Source organism: Cicer arietinum, chromosome 7 (genome assembly GCF_000331145.2).
Source record: "Cicer arietinum cultivar CDC Frontier isolate Library 1 chromosome 7, Cicar.CDCFrontier_v2.0, whole genome shotgun sequence".
NCBI lineage: Eukaryota > Viridiplantae > Streptophyta > Magnoliopsida > Fabales > Fabaceae > Cicer > Cicer arietinum.
The window spans coordinates 32,225,147-32,245,673 of record NC_021166.2 but is presented as its reverse complement, the minus strand read 5'-3'; the positions used below and the strand labels follow the sequence as shown (position 1 = coordinate 32,245,673).

Here is a 20,527-nt window from a genome sequence, read left to right as displayed (position 1 = left end):
GGGAAAGAGACTTTCGTAGGCTATGTCCTATGAACCAACAAAGTTGCTGTTGCAATGAATTCTGTAAAACATGGTAGCTCAAATAGAAGACTTAGTCATAGAGGGAACTTTGGTCTTCCAGAGGGATTTATAAAATTGGAGCATGCCTCAAATCAATAAAAAAAAATGAGTAAGAAAGGATTATGCAAAAAAAACATGTCAAAAAGGATCAAAGTATTTAAGTCAAACGGAAGCAAGTGACTTGTAACAAATAACAACCACACATCTTTATACAATGCATCCAACCCAATTTTTCATGAATAGGCCAAACATATCCAAGTGAATTGCAGTTTCATAACAGAGGACACAATAGTAGAAAGTTATGCTATTCTGAAATAGACTAAGAGAAACATCTAATCATGATTTTCAATTTAGAAAGCTAATCAGAAGCTACCATTCATTTGCAAATTCAGCCATTTTCCCTTTTTTATCATAAACCAAAAGGAAATGCAAGAAAACCTAAATTGATGTAAAAAAGAAGAATTAAACTAAACACGCAACTGTGGTACCAAAATAAAATAAAAATGAACTGATAATGAGTAAAAGAAAATCGAATGTTAGTATCAAAACCAAACCCTAAACCAAAAGTGAACACAAACGACGAAGATGGTTAAGGTTACACTTACATTGAGAATGGACGACAATGAGAGTAAGCCTAAGAAGGGAAAAGGGTACCCATCTCTCGAGAGTTGTTTATTGAGACTCATTGAGGTAAATGCACAACTCTAATCCTAATATGAATTCATAGAAAAATGTAGATTTGAGTAAAAATATTATTTTGTGCTTAGAGTATATTTACATGATTTTCATGGTTTTCTAGAGTTAGCTAAACTTTAGAATTGATTTTTTCGAAAGCCTTGGAAATATTTTTGATACTCAGATTTGTCAACTAAGACCCTATCGGCTACTCTGAGAGTTGTTGAAGGGCAAATTTAGAAGATTCTCCATAGCTATGAGTTGACGACGATCATCGTCATATATTTTTATATAATGCTATTATTATTATTTTACTTGTTTTCTATATTAAAGTATTTATTGAAAAATTTGGGAACACAACCTTTGAATTTTATTTCGATTTCGTCAATTATTTAATTTAACGGTCTTTGTTATATAATATGTTATTAGTTTGATTTACGTATGAGTTAAAGTATTTAAATCTTGAATTGTTTTGCAATTGAGTATGTTCTTCATGAATTACGATGAAATGATTGTAAATACGTATTTTGAGAAATCGTTGTTATAATTATTAAATCGTTAACTGCGTTAGGTGCACCTAGTTACCTCGTTTTGGTTAGGGAGAGTTACCTGTTAGATGGAGCCGCCCCTATGGGAAATGTCATCCGTATGAGGAGAGGGCTATCAACGCGATGTAAGCTCCCTAATTGATACGTGATGATGCGTTGCGGGATTGAGAGGAGAGGGCCATCCCTTAGATGGAGCCGCCCCTAAGGGAAAGGTCACCCTTAGGAGGAAAGGGCTATCAATGAGGTAAAGCCGCCTCTTGATTCTAAAAAATTTGTATTTGTTACTGGTTTGATTTTATGATGATTTTAAGATCGTTCATTTTGATTTCGCATCGTTATTAAGTAATTTTTAATATTCCTGTCGAACGGTTAAATTATAAGTCTAATGACTATATATGTGGATATATTCAATTTAGAAATTTTTTTCTAGATTTTTAAGTAATATTGTTTAAGATAATTGTCGTCCGATTGTAAAACAATTATTCGCGTCTTTTTGTGTTTCCCTTCTAATTGATGGTGGTTGTTGTCTCCTCACTAAGTCTTTGTGACTTACCCCTTCATGTTGTTCATTTTTTTCAGATTCGCAAGCAGCTGAGTAGCAAGCTATTAGTAGGCTCAAGTCTTAACTCTATTTCTTTTTGGTAGGCCTCTTGGATGGAGGACCATTTTTTGTAAATTATGTCGAGTCTAATGTAATTTGCAGCTATTTGGGAGTCTAGAAATTTTTTTGAAAAGTTTATTAAACGATTAGATTATGTTCTTTGAATTGTGACTGAATTGAGAATTTAACATGGATTTTATAAATTTGGAAATGTTGAATTTATAGAGGATACTCTGTTGAAATTTCGAGTAAAAAGTGTATATATATTTTTGAAATGGTTAGAGAACGAATTAGTTGTTTAATTGTTAAGATAGTTGATAGGCTTGCCAGGCTAGAAGTATAGCTTGTGCGCCGGTCACGACGTTTAAATTTTGGGTCGTGACAGAGAGTGAGTGTCAGGTGAGGGAAACGGTGATGCGGCGAAAAGAGAGTAAGAGTTACGGTTAGGCAGTGAGGGGTGAGATTGACGGCGAAGACAGATTGGATGATGGGTTCGAGAGGATTCATAGTTGGTGACGGAAAAAAATGATAAGGTGACAGGGATACGGAGTGAAGTGGGTTAATGGAAAAAATAATATTAATTTTTTAAATAAGATTATAAAATTTAATTCTAAAAAAATAAACTAGTGCTTGGTATATTTTATTTAGCGTCGCCAAACCAACGCTAATTATTAATAAAATCAAAAAAACTATTTGGCATACTAGCGTGCGCTTGACCGACGCTAACTGGTGTCGGAGTCGGAGGCCGACGCTAATTATGACAGCTAAAATGAGTTTTTTTAGTAGTAGTTTACGAAGAAAACTTGCTTTACGGTTTCAGCAATATGAGTTATTGAATGTGGAGAGTTGGAGAAAATTGCAACATCGGAGAGTCTTAACTAATTAATTGTTTTTTATATTTTTTTGTTTTTCTAAATAATAATAATAATTACTTAATGTGGAGGGTTGGAGAAAATTTTAAAGGGAATGAAACTTCTCTATAGTTGGAGAGATTTTTTTGAAAAAATTTGGACTTTAGAGCTAAAACAAATAAAGGAGATTTTTTTTAGGACTGATTTGGAGATGGAAATGAGAGATAGAGACGAATAGATTATGTCTCTAAATATATATACATATTTCCAATTAGACATGGATTTGGAGACAGACAACATTTGAGACGCCATTGTTCCATCTCTATATTTTGTCACTATACAAATTTGACTTAATAGAAATGGATCTTGAGACAGATTTAGAGACGGACTAATTTTGTGACAGGTTATTTCGTCTTTAAATTCTTTCTCAAACATAAAACTATTTACATTTGTCTTAACAAATTACTTTATGTCTCCATTGGCGATGGACAAAATTTTGTCTATAAAATCCGTCGGTAAATTAAAATTTGCAAGTAGTGACATATGCTAGATTGGATTTTCCTAAAAAAATATATGTTGGATCTTCTGTAGGAAGTATATTGTAAATCTTGAACAAAAAGAAGAGGAAACTAATAACAATGAATGTTGCACAAATAAATTTTAAAGCGTCTGTATCACATTAAATTTTATGATAATTTGGAATCCTTGAAGTGAATTCACATCAAGTCTATCGGTCAATGATAGTTTACATAATAAAGTTCATTCTTTTACTCTCGTGCACTAGATAACAGAAGAAATGACTCAGGAATATTTCTTATAGAAATTTGAGTCATGTAACATAAATTTGTCCTTTCTACCTCTGAAGTATCTCTATTTATAGAAAAACTCGTATCAATTAGTGAAAGAATATAACTCCTTGAAAAAAATTATAACATTTGATAACTTAACAAATGTATTGATTCGATGGTTAATAGATAGATGCATTAAATACAAGCATTGCAACCACTTGATCTAGTGATACATTAAAATATTTAATTTTACTACATTAATATATTTATCTATTAAAAAATTCTAAATATATTTTAAAAATTACTCTCACAATATATACGTGAAATTGTTAATTAAATGATTCATTATAGATGGAGAGAGTATCTAAGACCGGAGAAAAAAGTCGGTATCTGATTAGAAAAAAATCAGCAATGTTAATTAATTTGTCATATAGAAAAATAACATAATTAATGATTGAGATGTGTTTGACTAATGAACGCAACTCTAATCATGTTGGAAAAATTGGGCAAAGTGATTATAACAACCAACTGGGTCCAATAAAAAACGTGACTAAAGTGTCAATGATAGTATATATCACTAATGCTGAATGGAAGATTGGAGGTTTTGCATGGCACGTTATATTTTACTATTTTTGGTTAAGAACATGCATGCTACGCTCTTTCCATCAATAATAATAATAACAACAATAATAATAATAATTATAATAATAAAGTGAACACTTTAGTATGCAAATAACCTTTTTAATATCCAAGACTAATTGAAATAGATGGTAAAAGTTTTTTTTTTAATTTAATCGGAGGACACTTTTTAAATCTAGCCTGACAATGTAGTAGTATTAAATGTTTTAAAAAAAAGTTTTATCATCTATTATGATTTTATTGATTGAAAAGTTAGCCTATACAATTACATAAAGTGTATACTTAATTTACGTAAAAAATAAAATAAAATATAAAAAGAACTTTAATTTCTTAGTAATTAAATACATGTACATGTTGTCTTGCATGTACCATTTAGATGGTAAAGGCGGCATGTATATTTGGTACGTTGAAGCATAAATTCAAACCCATAATTTTATGTGTTTAGTGTGTGATAGTTTCATTGTATAAGTGTTTCGAATGAAAAAAAGTAGATACTAAGGGTGAGGGTACGTGAAACGCAAAAAAATTAATAAAATAAAAGTTTTTTAGACTCATAGTAAAATAAAATTGGAACAAACAAAAGTTTCAAATTATATATGCAACAAAAAAAATGATGCAATCTTTATTTAACACTTAAACATTAAAATATTAGTCTGAAATATGACTTAGAAATTCTAAATTAAATTAAAGCAGTATATATTATTAATATATAAAATAAAATATTTATATATTCAATCAAAACTTAAAATTTTAGATAAAAATGTGTTAATTTTCGGTTGTGTTATTAGCGGACGTCAGTGGCGGAGCTTAGTAGGGACAGGGGGGGCCGCGGCCACCCCAAGCCTTCCTCTCTCTTCCAAGCCTTCATCTCTCTCTCCCCCGCGGCCACCCCAAGCCTTCCTCTCCCTTCCAAGCCTTCATCTCTCTCTCCCTTTTGCAAAGTTACAACCTTTCTCTCTCCCTTCTCCAGAAATCACAACAATCGCGCTGCCGCCTCAGATCACTTCTCTGCTTCTCTGCCAGATCAGGAATCAATCGCTCCTCTATTCGCTGCGGCCCTGCGGCCGCCTCTGTCTGACTGCCTTCGTGGCCGTTCGATCTCACCTCTCTGTTCGCCGCAACTTCATCTGTCTCCAGATCGTGTTGCTGCTTTTATTAGTACTGATTTTTATTAGTTAATTTTGATTTGGAATTCTGTTAGTTCGAGTCGCTCCTCTGTTAGTTAGTTAGTGCGTTTTGATTTCAATTCTGTTAATTTTCAGATCGTTGCTCCTGTGTTAGAATTTAACTTATATGGCAGTGCCCCATATTTGTGTGTAATTCTACTTTTTGCTTATTTGTTCAGTTAGCATGAAATTTAAAGGTTATTTTGTTAGTGTTGAGTTTGAAGCTTTGATTTGGAGTTTGAAATTTTGATTTGGGGTTTCAATTAGACATTAGTGCTGATTTTTGTTTAGAGTTTTTGTGTTGCACATAAGGTGTTTAATTTTATGTCTATATGAAGTGTTTTAGTTTTTTTGTTGCACATAAGGTGTTTGAGTTTTGTTGCATTTTTGTTCGAGTATTTTTGTCTATATAAAGTGTTTTAGTTTTGTTGTTGCATATAAGATGTTTTATGTTTTCTAAATTATTTGATAGTTCACCTTACATTTATTACAATTTAATTTTTTGTTATATAATATTATTTATATATTTAATTTATTATATATTATATTTTTATATCGGCCACCCCAAATTTTTTTATCAAGCTCCGCCACTGGCGGACGTTGTCAATATATTAGAGGTCCTCAAAATTTGGTCACAACTCACATGCTTGGGCCCAAAATCCTACAATGCTAAAGTGCCTCCACTTAAATAAGCTCCCAAGACGAAAAAAAAATGCTAAAACTAAAGTGAAGCCCTCAACTTAAACTTTTACGACAAAAATAACCCGTAAAATTTAAATTTTTTTCTACACTAACTACATTAAAACATTATCGACTAATATAAAAATAGAGACATGTGAAGCCTCTAACGAGCCTTAAAAAAAAATAATATAATAAATTGGGGTAAAAAATCTTCTCTTAATTGGAGACTTTTTATTATATTATTTTTTTAAGGTTCGCTTCACATATGTCCCTATTTAACAACTCTGATAGTAATTTGCAGCTTTGAATTCTCTCAATGTATGATCTTTGAATTATTCTCTGGGCATCCCCTTCACAAACTTCCATTATTTGCAGCTTTTTCCTTTGTTTGATTATTGGTTAAGTCAACGACATCATATGGGTAACAATCCTATTCATCTTTATTATCTCACAAATTTTCTCCACAAGTTGCTCCCAAAAATTAAAGCGCGTATTGAGCAGACAAATTTGAAACTTGTGACAAATTATTAATTTTGTATCTTCCCTTTCTGACTTTTATCAATCTCCAATATGTATGCATGCCCGCCCCATCCTCACAATTCCTCTCTATATATTGCTTAATCTTTCATATGCTTCTTCACAATTAATTCTCACACTTTCTTGGAATAGCTTAAAGCAAGATATTTATAGATTTAGTTATATGGCCACCTTTATTAAATTATTTGTTAATACACTATTTATTATGTCTCTCTTAGCTAGTGCTAACAATGCACAACTTATTAATAACTTCTATGGCAAAACTTGTCCTAGCCTCCAAACCATTGTGCGTAATACAATGACCAATGCTATCAAAACAGAAGCTCGGATTGGTGCTTCTATACTTCGCTTATTCTTCCATGATTGCTTTGTAAATGTAAGTGGATCCACTTTAAGATAATATTCGAAGGTGTCATAAAGTATAACGTAATGTTCTATTTTTAATTAAAATATTTTATCATTATTTTATATATTTTTTGAAAAGAAAATGGATGTTATTATCATTTTGTTATATAACATTTTTGATTTAATTAATATGTACTTCCATTTTTCATTTTAGAAATACATTAATTCAATCATATTTTATTATTTGGCAGGGATGTGATGCATCAATTTTATTAGACGACACTGTGACGTTTGTTGGTGAGAAAAATGCTGCACCTAACAAAAATTCAGCTAGGGGTTTCGAAGTGATTGATACCATTAAAACCAGTGTTGAAGCTGCTTGCAATGCTACTGTCTCTTGTGCAGATATTCTAGCACTTGCAGCAAGAGATGGAGTTTTTTTGGTGAGTGACCCATTTCATTCATAAATTAAAGGTTACGGTTGAAACTCCTAACAGTTAGCAAACATATGGAAAACAATATCCTAAAAAAACATAACAAAGAAATAACAATACAAGTACCAATATATATATAAACTATTGTCTAATAATGTTTTCTACTTTTTTGGTTTTGATTCATCATCATAAATTTTTGAATCTCAATAACTCACAATGTTTCAATTTATAGCTTGGAGGACCCACATGGGTAGTACCACTTGGGAGAAGAGATGCAAGAACAGCAAGCCAAAGTGCAGCCAACAGCCAAATCCCTTCACCATTTTCTGATTTATCAACACTCACTACCATGTTTTCAAACAAAGGTCTAACTATAAATGACCTCACAGTCCTTTCTGGTGCACACACAATAGGCCAAGGAGAATGTCAATTTTTCAGAACTCGCATATACAATGAAACAAACATTGACACAAGCTTTGCTACCTTAAGAAAATCCAATTGTCCTGTTTCTGGTGGTGACACCAATTTAGCACCTCTTGATACTCTCACTCCAACAACTTTTGACAACAATTACTATAAAGATCTTATTGCAAGCAAAGGTCTTTTCCATTCTGATCAAGTTCTTTTCAATAATGGCACTCAAGATAATTTGGTTAGGACTTATAGTACCAATGGTGCTAAATTTTCTAGTGACTTTGCTGTTGCTATGGTGAAATTGAGTAAAATTAGTCCTCTCACTGGGACTAATGGGGAGATTAGAAAGAATTGTAGACTTGTAAATTGATCATGAGTTGGAGGGCATATTAGCTATTGACTAATTATAGGTCAAAATCATAAGACTTGACTAAATATTCGACACATTGGCAATTGTAGTATTGTTGTTGCTTTTTTATTTTGATAATTTGAATGTTTGTATTTCCACAAATACATAAAAATTGTTATATATATTTGTTGTTTCTTTTACTTCAGTTAATTAATGGATCAAAATTATTTTATGTTGGATTCATAGATTGCATTTTTTTTTAATTTCATTGTAAGAAAGAAGGTGGTTGTTGTTCATGGTTGTGGAAATGGAAATTAATGGAGTAATGGTTGTGCAATAGTTTTTGGTTTGGTAGGAGCTTGATGCAAGAGACAACAAGAGGTGTTGTAGCCGGTAGATGAAATGTGTTAGATATTCTTTAATCATACAAATAATTCATCAGGAGAAAATACAATAATCACTCATAACAAAAAATTTAATCATAATAATCAAGATTCTTTATGCTCATCTAACACCTACAATATTCCATATTTGTAAGGATATCATAAATATACTGACATATTTTATTTTAATAAGGGTAAATAAATTTTGATCTCTGTAAATATATCATATTTTATTTTGGTCTCTATTAACAGGGGTAGCAAAATTCTTGGCAAAAAATGTCATTAATAGATTCAAAAATAAAGTCATCAACATAAATTTGAATAATAAGGATGTCATCTTCTATTGATTTTCTAAAAAGTGTATTATCTACTTGTCATCTTTCAAAATTTTTAAGCAAGAAGTTACAAAGTCTATCATATCATGTCTTAGACGCGTGTTTTAGACCATAAAAAGATTTCCTAAGTTCAAAAATATGATTTGGAAATTCAAAACTTTCAAAACCTGGTGGTTATTTGACATAAACTTCTTCACTTATACAACCATTTAAAAAAGTATTTTTAACACCCATTTGAAATAATGTAATATTGTTATTATTTGCAGCAAAAGAAAGTAGAATATAAATATCTTCTAACATTACCATTGGAGCAAATGTCTTAGTGTAATCAATGCTCTCTATCATATTATAGACTTGTGCGACAAGTCTTGTCCTTGTTCTGACTACTTCAGCTTTTTTTATTTAGCTTGTTTCATAATATTCACTTGGTTTCAATAATGTTCTTCTTTGGTCTAGGTACTAGATCTCAAACATCATTCCTCTTAAATCCATTTAACTCTTCTTTCATTACAAGAATTCATCCATCATTTTTCAATGCTTCATCAATAGAGGTAGGCTTAATTGATGAGAGTAAGCCAAACAAATTGGTGTGTTTTAGTCACGATCTGGTCCTCAAAAGATCACTTTCACTTTCAATGATTAGAGTTTCAGGATAAGATTACTTGTACTTCCATCTAGATCTTCCTTTTGACTTATCTTGATTGTTTCTGACTTGATCAGATTCTTCCTCCAAATATATTTTCATCTTTGAAATGCCTTGTTTCATTAAAAAAAAATAATTAATAATTATTATTATTATTATATATGTAAAAATGAATAACAACAAATCAACTCCAATCCACTTCATTTTTTAACCTCACATTTTCCCTCCTTCTTCTTCTCCCTCTCGGCTACACCAACATCAACCTCCCCTATTTTTTATTTTCTTTTCTCTTACTTTCCTTTTTGCTTCTTCTCACTCCACAACACAAATTGTACACATAAACCCTCATCCCTTAAAATGACTTTGACATCTCTAAAAGCATAACTTCTCATATTTCTACAAATGCTCTTGATTAGGATTTTAGGTTAGGGTTTGTCCTCTAAGGAATAAGAAATGTATCCATTTCTTGAAAGTTGTTTATTGAGACTCTTTAAAGTAAATACACAACTCTAATGCTAATAATGATTCTCTAGAAAAAATGTAGTTTTGTTAAAAATATATTTTTTGTGTTTAGATTAGATTTAAAGGATTTTTATGGTTTTCTAGAGTTGGCTAAACTTTAGAATAATTTTGCTAAAGTCTTGAGAATACTTTTTATACTCAGATTTGTTAGTTGAGTTCTTTCCCGCTACTCTGAGATTTGTTGGAGAACAAACTTAGGCGATTCTCCACAGTTGTTAGTAGACGACAATCATTGTCACATATTTTTATTTTGCTATAATTATTATTTTACTCATTTTCTATGTTAATGTATTTATTTTAAAAAAAAATCGGGAAACACAACCTTTGAAATTATCTCGATTTCGTCCTTTAATTATTTTCATGGTTTTTGTTATATAATATATTTGTAATTTGATTTATTTATGAGTTATAAAGCATTTAAATATTGAATTGATGTACAATTGAATATGTTTCCCATGAGTTACGATGAAATGAGAGACAATTCTAAAATATATGTTTTGGAAACCGTTGTTATAATTATGAAACCGTTAATGGCGGTAGGTGCACCTAGTTACATGGTTTTGATTGAGGAGAGTTACCCGTTAGATGGAGTCCCCCCTATGAGATATGTCATCCTTAGGAGGAGAGGGCTATCAACAAGATGTAAGCTCCCTAACTGATGTGTTATAATGCGTTATGGGATTGAGAGGAGAGGGTTATTCGTTAGATGAAACCACCCCTAAGGGAAATGTCACCCTTAAGAGGAGAAGGCTATCAATGAGATGAAGTCGTCTATTGGTTCCCAAAAAATTATGCTTTTACTTGTTTGATTTTCTATGATATTTTAAGGTTGCTCATTTTGATTGCACTTCTATCTAGATTGAATTTTAAATATTTCTAACTAAACGATTAAATTGTAATTTTAATGATTTTAACATGTGTATACTTTATTTGAGAATTATATATATATATATATTTCAGATAGTATTGTTTAGCATAAATTCAACAAGATTGTAAAATAATTATCCGTGTCTTTCTGTGTTTACTTTCTAGCTGGTGGTGGTTGTTGTCTCCTCACTAAGTCTTTGTGGCTTACAACTTCATGTTGTTCATTTTTTCCAGATTTACAGGCAGCTGAGTAACAGGCTGTTAGTAGATTTAAGTCTCAACCATTTGTTTTGGTAGGCCTCATTGATCGAGGGCCCTTGTGTAAAGTGTTGAGTCGTCATGTATTTTGCAGCTATTTTGAGTCTAAGAAGTCTTTTGGAAAATGTATTAAATATTTAGATTTTTCTCTTTGAGTTATGATTGCGTTAAAAGTTTAAAACAAGATTTTATAAATTTGGAAACATTGAAGTTACATAGGATACTCTATCGAAATCTTGAGAAAAAAATTATATAACTTTTTTGAAATGGTTATTTAGAATTATTGAATTTCGTAATTGTTAAGTTAGTTTATAGGTTTGTTAGGCTACGAGTATAGTTTGTGCGCAGGTCACATCATTCAGTTTTCGGGTCGGGACAAAGTTGGCATCAGAGCTCGGTCGTAGGTCATAACAGATGCAAACATAGGGTGATAATAGATTATTGTCAATAAATTGTGTATCCAGGAAAAACTTACTTGCAAGGGGATATTAGCACCTTATGAGAGTCTTATATGTTGTCTAAATTTGGGTTTAAATTCATCATCAATACTTTTCCACCTTTCATTGTCGTCTTGTTCAATTTTTGGTCAATTTTCTTTGATTAGGTGAGAATTCCCCCCCCAAGACAAGGAAACTGCTGATGAGTCAAATGCTTAGGCCCAAGGTGCTCGTCAACGAGGTCTTGTTTTAGTTCATGCTCGAAATTGATGTAGAGCTAATGTTGGTGGACGTGGCTTAGATGCGATGTTGGTGTGCCTAGGAGGAGACACGAAAATCCAGCTATGGAAGATTTTCCTGCTGGCCTACAGGGATTACAACATGTTATGCAACAACTTGTTGGGGTTTGTTGTCATACAACAACATGAGGGTGATCAAAGACATGAAAATCTCGACGGTCAATAAGAGGTTAACCATGTTGAGCAACGAACGGCTGCTGCAACTATAGGGATTGGGTGACTTTACCAGACTTCATGAAGCTTAAACCCCCTACTTTATTTGGGTTTAGTGCGATTGAGGACCCACAATAATTCATTGATAGTCTAGAGAGGCTTTGGAGAGCATTGGGTTGTTTTGAGGTAAGAGTAGTGGAATTGAGATCATTTCAACTAATAGGTGTGGCACGTGATTGATTTGATATAGTGCCACGTGGTAGACAAGTTGGGTCACCCCTGTTAGCATGGAGAGAGTTCTCTCAATTTTTCATGACTCGTTTTCTTCCAGAGAGTGTTAGAGATGGATTAGCTCTTGAGTTTGAGTGATTGGAGCAAACGGAGGGTATGACTGGTTTTAGATTATAGTGCTTGTTTTACACAAATCTTTAGACACGCTCCTTACCCTATCATTGATGAAATGCATGTCAAGAGATTCATCAGGGGATTGAGGAATTACTTATTTAGATTTTTGGTTGGGTCGAATTGTTCTACTTTTGCTGAGATTTTCAATTTGGAACTTCAGATTGAGCAACAACTAAAGGAAAAAAGAGGTAATAGACAAGATTCATGGATGAAACAAATGGTTGAAGGATCTTATAATAACTATCTAAATCGCAGTGGTGGATTTATGCTTGATTATCAGGGTCAACAAAGACTCATGTCTCAAAGAGGTGGTCATAGCAGGCAGTTTTCTGGAATAGTGTAGAGTCGTAGATCAGATTCTAGAGTAGAATCACAATCCCCTTTTCCTCAAAGACATTACAGTATTTCAGCTACATGGTGTTCTATTTCTGGTAGGTTTCACTTTGGAAGTTGTTCTAGAGATGGTAAGGTGTGCTATCAATGTAGCCAAGTAGGTCACATTAGGAGGAATTGTCCTTTAGTTATGCATTATCACCAACAAATTTGACATCTTCTCAAGCTCATTCTGCATCCATGCGACAAACTGAGAATTCTTCTGTTAGAGGTTTAGGAACATTTCAGCAAGGAAGTAGAGGATTTGGTGGTAGAGGTCAGACACCAGAAGGAAGAGGTCAGACTCGAGTGTTTGCTTTGACTCGTCAGGATGCTTAGACATCCAATGTAGTAGTTACATGTATACTTTCTATTTGTTCCAAAGATGATCATGTTTTGTTTGATCTTGCAGCTACACATTCTTTTGTATCCTTGAGGTTTGCTACCCAACTTGGTAAATGTCCATCTTTTATAGATGAGGCTTTAGTTGTGGCTACACGTGTTGGAAGAAATTTGTTTGCTAAATATGTGTATCGTTCTTGTGATATAGCTATTGAGGGCAAGGTATTGCAAGTAGATTTAGTTGTTATTGACTTGATAGATTTTGATGTGATTTTGGGTATAAATTGGTTGGCTTTTCATCAGACCATCTTGGATTATCATAACAAAGTGGTGAAATTTGAGGACCAGGGCAATCAATCTTCTCGTTTCAAGGAGAATGTTGTTGGGTACCACATAACCAAATATCAGCCTTGAGAGTTAGCAAGTTAATGAGAAAAGGTTATCAAAGGTACTTAGCCTTGGTAAGGGATACACAAGTGGTCGAGGATAAATTGGAAAAAATTCCAATAGCATGTGAATTTCCAAATTTCTTTCCTACAAAACTTCTTGGGTTGCCACCTAATAGGGAGATTGAGTTCTCTATAGACTTGGTTCCTAACGCTTATCCCACATTCATACATCCTTATTGTAAGGCCCCAACAAAACTTAAGGAGTTAAAGGAGAAACTTCAATATCTTCTTGATAAAGGTTTTATTCGTCCAAGTTCTTCTCCTTGGGGAGCACCAGTATTATTTGTAAAGAAGAAAGATGGATCCATGCGGATGTGTGTAGACTATAGACAGTTGAATAAAGTAACTGTAAAGAATAAATACCTCTTACCATGCATTGATGAGTTGTTTGATCTACTTCAAAGAGCTCAATGTTTTTCTAATATTGATTTACGGTTGGGGTATCACCAATTGAAGATTAAGAGGGATGATATAACAAAGACAACTTTTCGCACGCATTATGGACATTATTAATTTATGGTTATGTCTCTTCGGCTTACTAATGCCCCAGTAACTTTTATGGATTTAATGAATCGCGTTTTTAAACCATTCTTGGATTAATTCGTGATTGTGTTTATTAATGATATCCTTATTTATTCCAAGGGTAAACAAGAACACGAGCGACAATTGAGGTTGGTTTTGCAAACATTAAGAGATAAGAAATTTATTGTGATGCTTCTAAAGTTGGTCTCGGTTGTGTACTTATGCACCAAGATAAGGTTATTGCCTATGCATCTAGACAACTCAAGAGGCATGAGGTAAACTATTCAACACATGATTTGGAAATGGCTATCTTAAGATTTGGAGGAACTATCTATATGGTGAAACTTGCGAGATTTATACTAACCATAAAAGTCTTAAGTATATTTTTCAACAGCGAGATTTAAATTTAAGATAAAGAAAAAGGATGGAACTCTTGAAAGATTATGATTGCACAATCTTATACCATCTAGGGAAGGCAGATGTTGTTACAGATGCTTTGAGTAGGAAATCCATGGGTAGTCTCGATCATATAGCAGAAGTTAAGAGGCCAATAGTTAAAAAATTTCAAGAAATTGTTGAAAGTGGAATTCAATTTGAACCTAATCATTTGAGGTTATTTTTAACCTGTGTAAAAATTCGTCTAACCATAGTTGATGATATCAAGGAAGCTTAAAGTCAAGACTCATACTTGGTGAATATGGTAAATAATGTTCAGAATAGTAAAATTTCAGACTTTTCAATTGATTCTGATGATGTGTTGAGGTTGAAGTCTCAATTGTGTGTTCCAAACGTTGGTGGCTTAAGGAGGAAAATTTTAGAGGGGGATCATCATTCTTCTTATACTATTCAGCCAGGTTCTAATAAGATGTATCAAGACTTGATTTTGGAAGTCGTTCCAAACTTCATTAGGAACTCGTTTGAAGCTTCGAACAATTTTTCATCCTCAAACAGATGGACAGTCTGAAAGGACTATACAAATATTAGAAGATATACTTTTTGCCTATGTTCTAGATCTTTGAGGTAGTTGGGATCAATATTTTCCCTTGATAGAATTTGCATAGAATAATAGTTATCTATCTAGTATTCATATGGCTCCGTTGGAGGCTTTGTACGAAAGACATTGTAGGTCTCTGATAGGATGGTTTGAAGTTGGAGAAGCTAAAGTAGTCGGTCTAGAGTTTATTCAAAATGCCATTGAAAATGTTAAATTGATTCCAAATCGCTTAGTGACCGCTTAAAGTAGACACAAATCTTATTCTGATAAGAGGTGTCGTTCCTTGGAGTTTTTAGTGGGAGAACATGTATTCCTATGTGTTTCACCAATGAAAGGGGTTTTGCGGTCTCGTTAATAGAGAAAACTAAGTCCAAGGTTCATTGGACCATTCGAAGTTTTAGTAGAGAGGGTTAGACCGATAGCGTATAATTTGACACTTTCACCGGCTCTCTCAGGAGTTCATCCGGTCTTTCATATTTTGATGCTTCGGAAGTATCTTTATGACCCTTCTCATGTGATTAATCATGAAGATGTGCAGTTAGATGAGTGTTTATCATATGTTGATCATTTGTGCTGAAAAGATATCGTTTCAATAAAAGTTCTATAGCATGGTCCATCCGGTGAAGAAACTACATGGGAACCTGAAGAACTACACTCACACTTATTTTAAAACTCAAGGTCAATAGTATTTAATAAATAAATAAATAAAAAGTCAAATAACTTCGCGGATGAATTTTTATAAGGGGAGGAGATTGAAACGACCCGTTTTATTTTAAAAAATTATTAATTAATAATAATAATAATAATAATAAATAAATAAATAAATAAATAAATAAAAATAAGCCAACTCCACTCCACTTCATTTTTTCACCTCATCTTTTCCCTCCTCCTTCTTCTCCCTCTCGGCTACACCAACATCAACATCCCCCATTTTATATTTTTTTTTCTCTTCTTTTTATCCTTGGTTCTTCTCACTCCACAACACAAATTGCACACATAAACCTTCAACGATTAAAATGAATTTAACATCTCCAAAAGAATAACTTATCATACTCCTATAAATGATCTTGGTTAGGATTTTGGATTAGAGTTTGTGCTCTAAAAAAGGAGAAAGGTACCCATTTATTGAAAGTTGTTTATTGAGACTATTTGAGGTAAATACACAACTCTAATGCTAATACTGAATCTCTAGAAAAAAAAATGTAATTTTGTTAAAAATATCTTTTTTGTGTTTAGATTAGATTTAAAGGATTTTTATGGTTTCCTAGAGTTAGCTAAACTTTATAATAATTTTTCTAAAGTCTTGAGAATATTTTTTATACTCATATTTGTTAGTTGAGGTCCTGCCTGCTACTTTGAGAGTTGATGGAGAATAAATTTAGGCGATTCTCCGTAGTTGTGAGTAGACGACAATCATTGTCATATCTTTTTATTTTTCTATAATTATTATTTTACACATTTCCTATGTTAAAGTATTTATTTAAAAAAATTGGGGAAACACAACCTTTGAAATTATCTCGATTTCGTCCTTTAATTCTTTTCATGGTCTTTGTTATATAATATTTTTGTAATTTGATACATTTATGAGTTACAAAACATTTAAATATCGAATTGATATACTGTTGAATATGTTTCTTATGAGTTATGATGAAATGAAAGATGATTTTTAAAAATATGTATTTTAAAAATCGTTGTTATAATTATGAAATTATTAACGGTAGTAGGTGAACCTAGTTACATCATTTTGATTAGGGAGAGTTACTCGTTAGATGGAGACGCCTCTGTGAGATATGTCATCCCTAGGAGGAGAGGATTGTCAACAAGATGTAAGCTCATTAATTGATGTGTTATAATACATTGCAGGAATTAGAGAAGAGGTCTTTCTATTAGATGGAGCCACCCCTAATGGAAATGCCATCCTAAGGAGGAGAGGGCTATCAATGAGATGAAACTGGCTTTTGGTTCCCAAAAAATTTATGTATTTACTTGTTTGATTTACTATGATATTTTAAGGTTGTTTATTTTGATTTCACTTCTGTATGAATTGGATTTTATATATTTCTTATTGAACGATTAAATTGTAATTTTTAATGATTTTACCATGTGTATACTTTATTTGAGAATTATCTATATTTCAAATAGTATTGTTTAGCATAATTGCTACAAGATTGTAAGATAATTATTTGTGCCTTTCTGTGTTTCCTTTCTAGATGGTGGTGATTGTTGTCTCTTCACTAAGTCTTTGTAACTTACCCCTTCATGTTGTTCATTTTTTTCAGATTCACAGACAGCTGAGTAGCAAATTGTTAGTATATTTAAGTCTCAACCATTTGTTTTGGTAGGCATCTTTGATCGAGGGTCCTTTTGTAAAGTCTATTGATTCATGACGTATTTTGCAGCTATTTTGGGTCTAGGAAGTCTTTTGGGAAATGTATTAAATATTTAGATTTTTTTCTTTAAGTTATGATTGAGTTAAAAGTTTAGAACGTGATTTATAAATTTGAAAACGTTGAAGTTATAGAGGATATTTTGTCGAAATCTCAAGAAAAAAAATTATATAATTTTTTTGAAATGGTTATTTAGAACTATTGAATTCCTTAATTTTTAAGTTAGTTTATAGTCTTGCTAGGATATTAGTATATCTTTTGCGCCAGTCGTGACATTCAGTTTTTCGGGTCGTGACAATTTTCTTCTGATTTGCTTGTAACCTCTAATTTTTCAGGATCTTCTGGTTTGCCTACATCTACTTCCTCTGATTTCGGTAAACCTACACTATCATCAGCTTGCTTTGACTTTTCAAGGTCAACATGTTTGTCATCAAATTTATCATGAATTGACTCTTCCACAATATGAGTTTTCATATTGAACACTCTATAAGCTTTAGATCTTTCACAATATCCAATAAAGGTGCAGTTTTGTGATCTGAAATCAAACTTGACAAGGTTGTCTTTAGTTTTTAACATATAACAAGTACAACCAAATTGTTTAAAGTGGAAGATGTTAGGCTTTTTACCCTTCCATAATTCATATGGTGTTTTATACAATATTGACCTAATTAAGATTCTATTTTGAATATAAATGCAAAGTTAATTGCCTCTGCCAAAAAATATTTTGCAATATCCATCTCATTAAACATGGTTCTATCCATTTCTTGAAATGATCTATTCTTTCTCTGTACAACTACATTTTGGTGTGGTGTTTTAAGAAAGGAGAAGTTGTGAGAGATTCCATTTTCATCACAAAAAACTTGTTTTGAAATTCTCCTCCATGATCACTTGTAATTGTTACAATCTTAAGACTTTTTTCACTCATTACTTGTTTGCAAAATGTGATAAACACTTTGTGGGATTCATCCTTACTTATTATGAATTTTACCCATGCACGTCTAGTGTAATCATCTAATATAACAAAGTCATATTTCTTTGCACTTAGAAAGGCTATTTCACTAGCCCAAATAGATCTATATGTAAGAGCTCAAAGGGCTTTGAGGTAGAGAATAAGTTCTTAGGGGTAAAGGAGTTCTTTGTTTGTTTTCCCTTTTGACAAGCTTCAGACATAATTTTAATTTTGTAACTAAGCTTAGGTAGACCTCTAACTAGTTGAAGTTTATTCAGTTGTGAAATTAATCTAAGGTTTGCATGAGCCAATATTTTGTGTTAAATTAGTTTCTCTTCATTTAATGACATAAGACACTTAACCTTTTGTTTCTCTAGACTAAACATATTTATCTTATATATGTTTTTTTTTGCCTCGAACTTGTAAATAGTACAGATCCATCCTTCTAACTAATTGTCTTGTATGTTTTTTGATTAAATATAAAATATCATAATTATAATCACTTAATTGACTAATGTTTAATAAATTATGCTTAAGACCTTTAAAAAACAAGACATCTTTAATAGAAGGGGAAGTACCATTACCAACTATACATTGACCAATGATCTTGCCTTTTTGCTTTCCTTCAAAAGTGAGTGTGCCTCATTTGCTCAATGTTAGTTCTTGGAACATAGACTTTTCTCCTGTCATGTGTAGTGAGCATCCACAATCCATGTATTATGATTGGAGTCTTGGTTTGCCAGTCTTGAAAGATTTCTTGTATTTCCTTGTGTTTAACATGGGATAAATAAATTTGGAGTGACCATTCTTAGAGCAAACAGTACACAAGATATCATTGGGATAAGGTTTAGGTTCAATTACAGTTTCTTCAAATCCTAGACCTCTTTTACCATTTCTACTAACTCCATAAATCATATAAGCATACTTGCTTCTTTCCATTAGAAAGAAAATTTTGAAATACTTCATCATGCTTATTAGAGTTACATGTGGTATTTTCAATTGATGTTGAACTATGATTACTTTCTAGATTTAGATTTTCAGCCTTAAGTTCAGCAATATCAGTTTTCAGAGTTATATTTTCTACTTTAACTTTATCCCTTTGATTATTTAAAACATTAATTTCTTCAGTTAGATTTGTATTTTATTTCCTAAGTGTTTTCAGTTTTAAAGACAACATGTGATTCTTGTTCAAGAAGTCATTTATAATAGTAATTGAATTAGACAGAATTGAGTCAGAAAATACCTCAATTTCTTCATTTGTTGATTCACTTGTGGAATCAAAATCTGTGTTGGATCTAAAGGCAGATTTGATATGAGCCATTAGAACCAAATATGCTTGCTCTTCATCATCAAATGATTCATCAGAATCATCTCATCTAGCCATCAAACTCTTCTTTGTGGATCTAGAATCTTTCCTCTAATGTTTCCCTTTCTCCATATTTGGACATTTGACTTGATATGTCCAGGTTCATTGCATCCAAGCAAATGACGCTTTTCTTGTTAGATTTATTATCCTTTCCTCTGTCGGATTTCCTGGAATATCTTTAGGGAAATTTATTATTTCTTTTGTGCCACATCTTCTTTATGTTGCCTTCATAACTTTCTTTTTCTTGTATTTCAAAGCCAAGGTTGGTTGCTTCTTCTGGGGCTTATTCTTTGCAAGTTAAATTTCATGTGATCTAAGATAGATGATTAATTCTTTCAGCTTAAGAGTATTCAGATCATTTGCTTCCTGAATGATAGTGATCTTAGCTCTCCATTTGCTTGGCAGACTTCTTATTGTCTTCTTCACATAATCAACAAGATTATAATTATTCTCACATATCTTTAATCCTGATACCAGAGTCTGAAATCTAGAAAACATTGTTTCAATGTCTTCATCTTATTCCATCTTGAACAACTCATACTTTTTGACTATGAGGTTGACATTTGCTTATTTAACTTACTTGCTTCCTTCATAGGTCAGAATCAGACTATCATAAATACTCTTTGTTGTCTCCTTGTTGGTGCACTTGTCAAACTCCTTGAAAGTGAATGCATTTATCATGAATGTTCTAGACTTCAAACTCCTTGAAAGTCAAAGCATTTATCATGAATGTTATAGACTTCTGATGCATCTTGT

The 20,527-nt window shown here is 32.2% G+C and overlaps 2 protein-coding genes across 2 annotated transcripts; both read left to right on the top strand.

Moving 5' to 3' along the window:
• Positions 1-6,570: 6,570 nt before the first annotated feature.
• On the top strand, positions 6,571-8,327 carry LOC101501013 (peroxidase P7-like). Its single transcript, XM_004509984.4, has 3 exons — positions 6,571-6,922; positions 7,143-7,334; positions 7,558-8,327. The coding sequence occupies exons 1-3, from the start codon at positions 6,584-6,586 to the stop codon at positions 8,107-8,109; spliced, it is 1,083 nt and encodes a 360-aa protein (XP_004510041.2). The 5' UTR covers positions 6,571-6,583; the 3' UTR covers positions 8,110-8,327.
• Positions 8,328-14,772: 6,445 nt separating this feature from the next.
• LOC140918747 (uncharacterized) lies at positions 14,773-15,313 on the top strand. The gene is made up of 2 exons (XM_073363542.1): positions 14,773-15,033; positions 15,137-15,313. Exons 1-2 carry the CDS (start codon positions 14,773-14,775, stop codon positions 15,311-15,313), a joined length of 438 nt encoding a protein of 145 aa, XP_073219643.1.
• Positions 15,314-20,527: the final 5,214 nt, after the last annotated feature.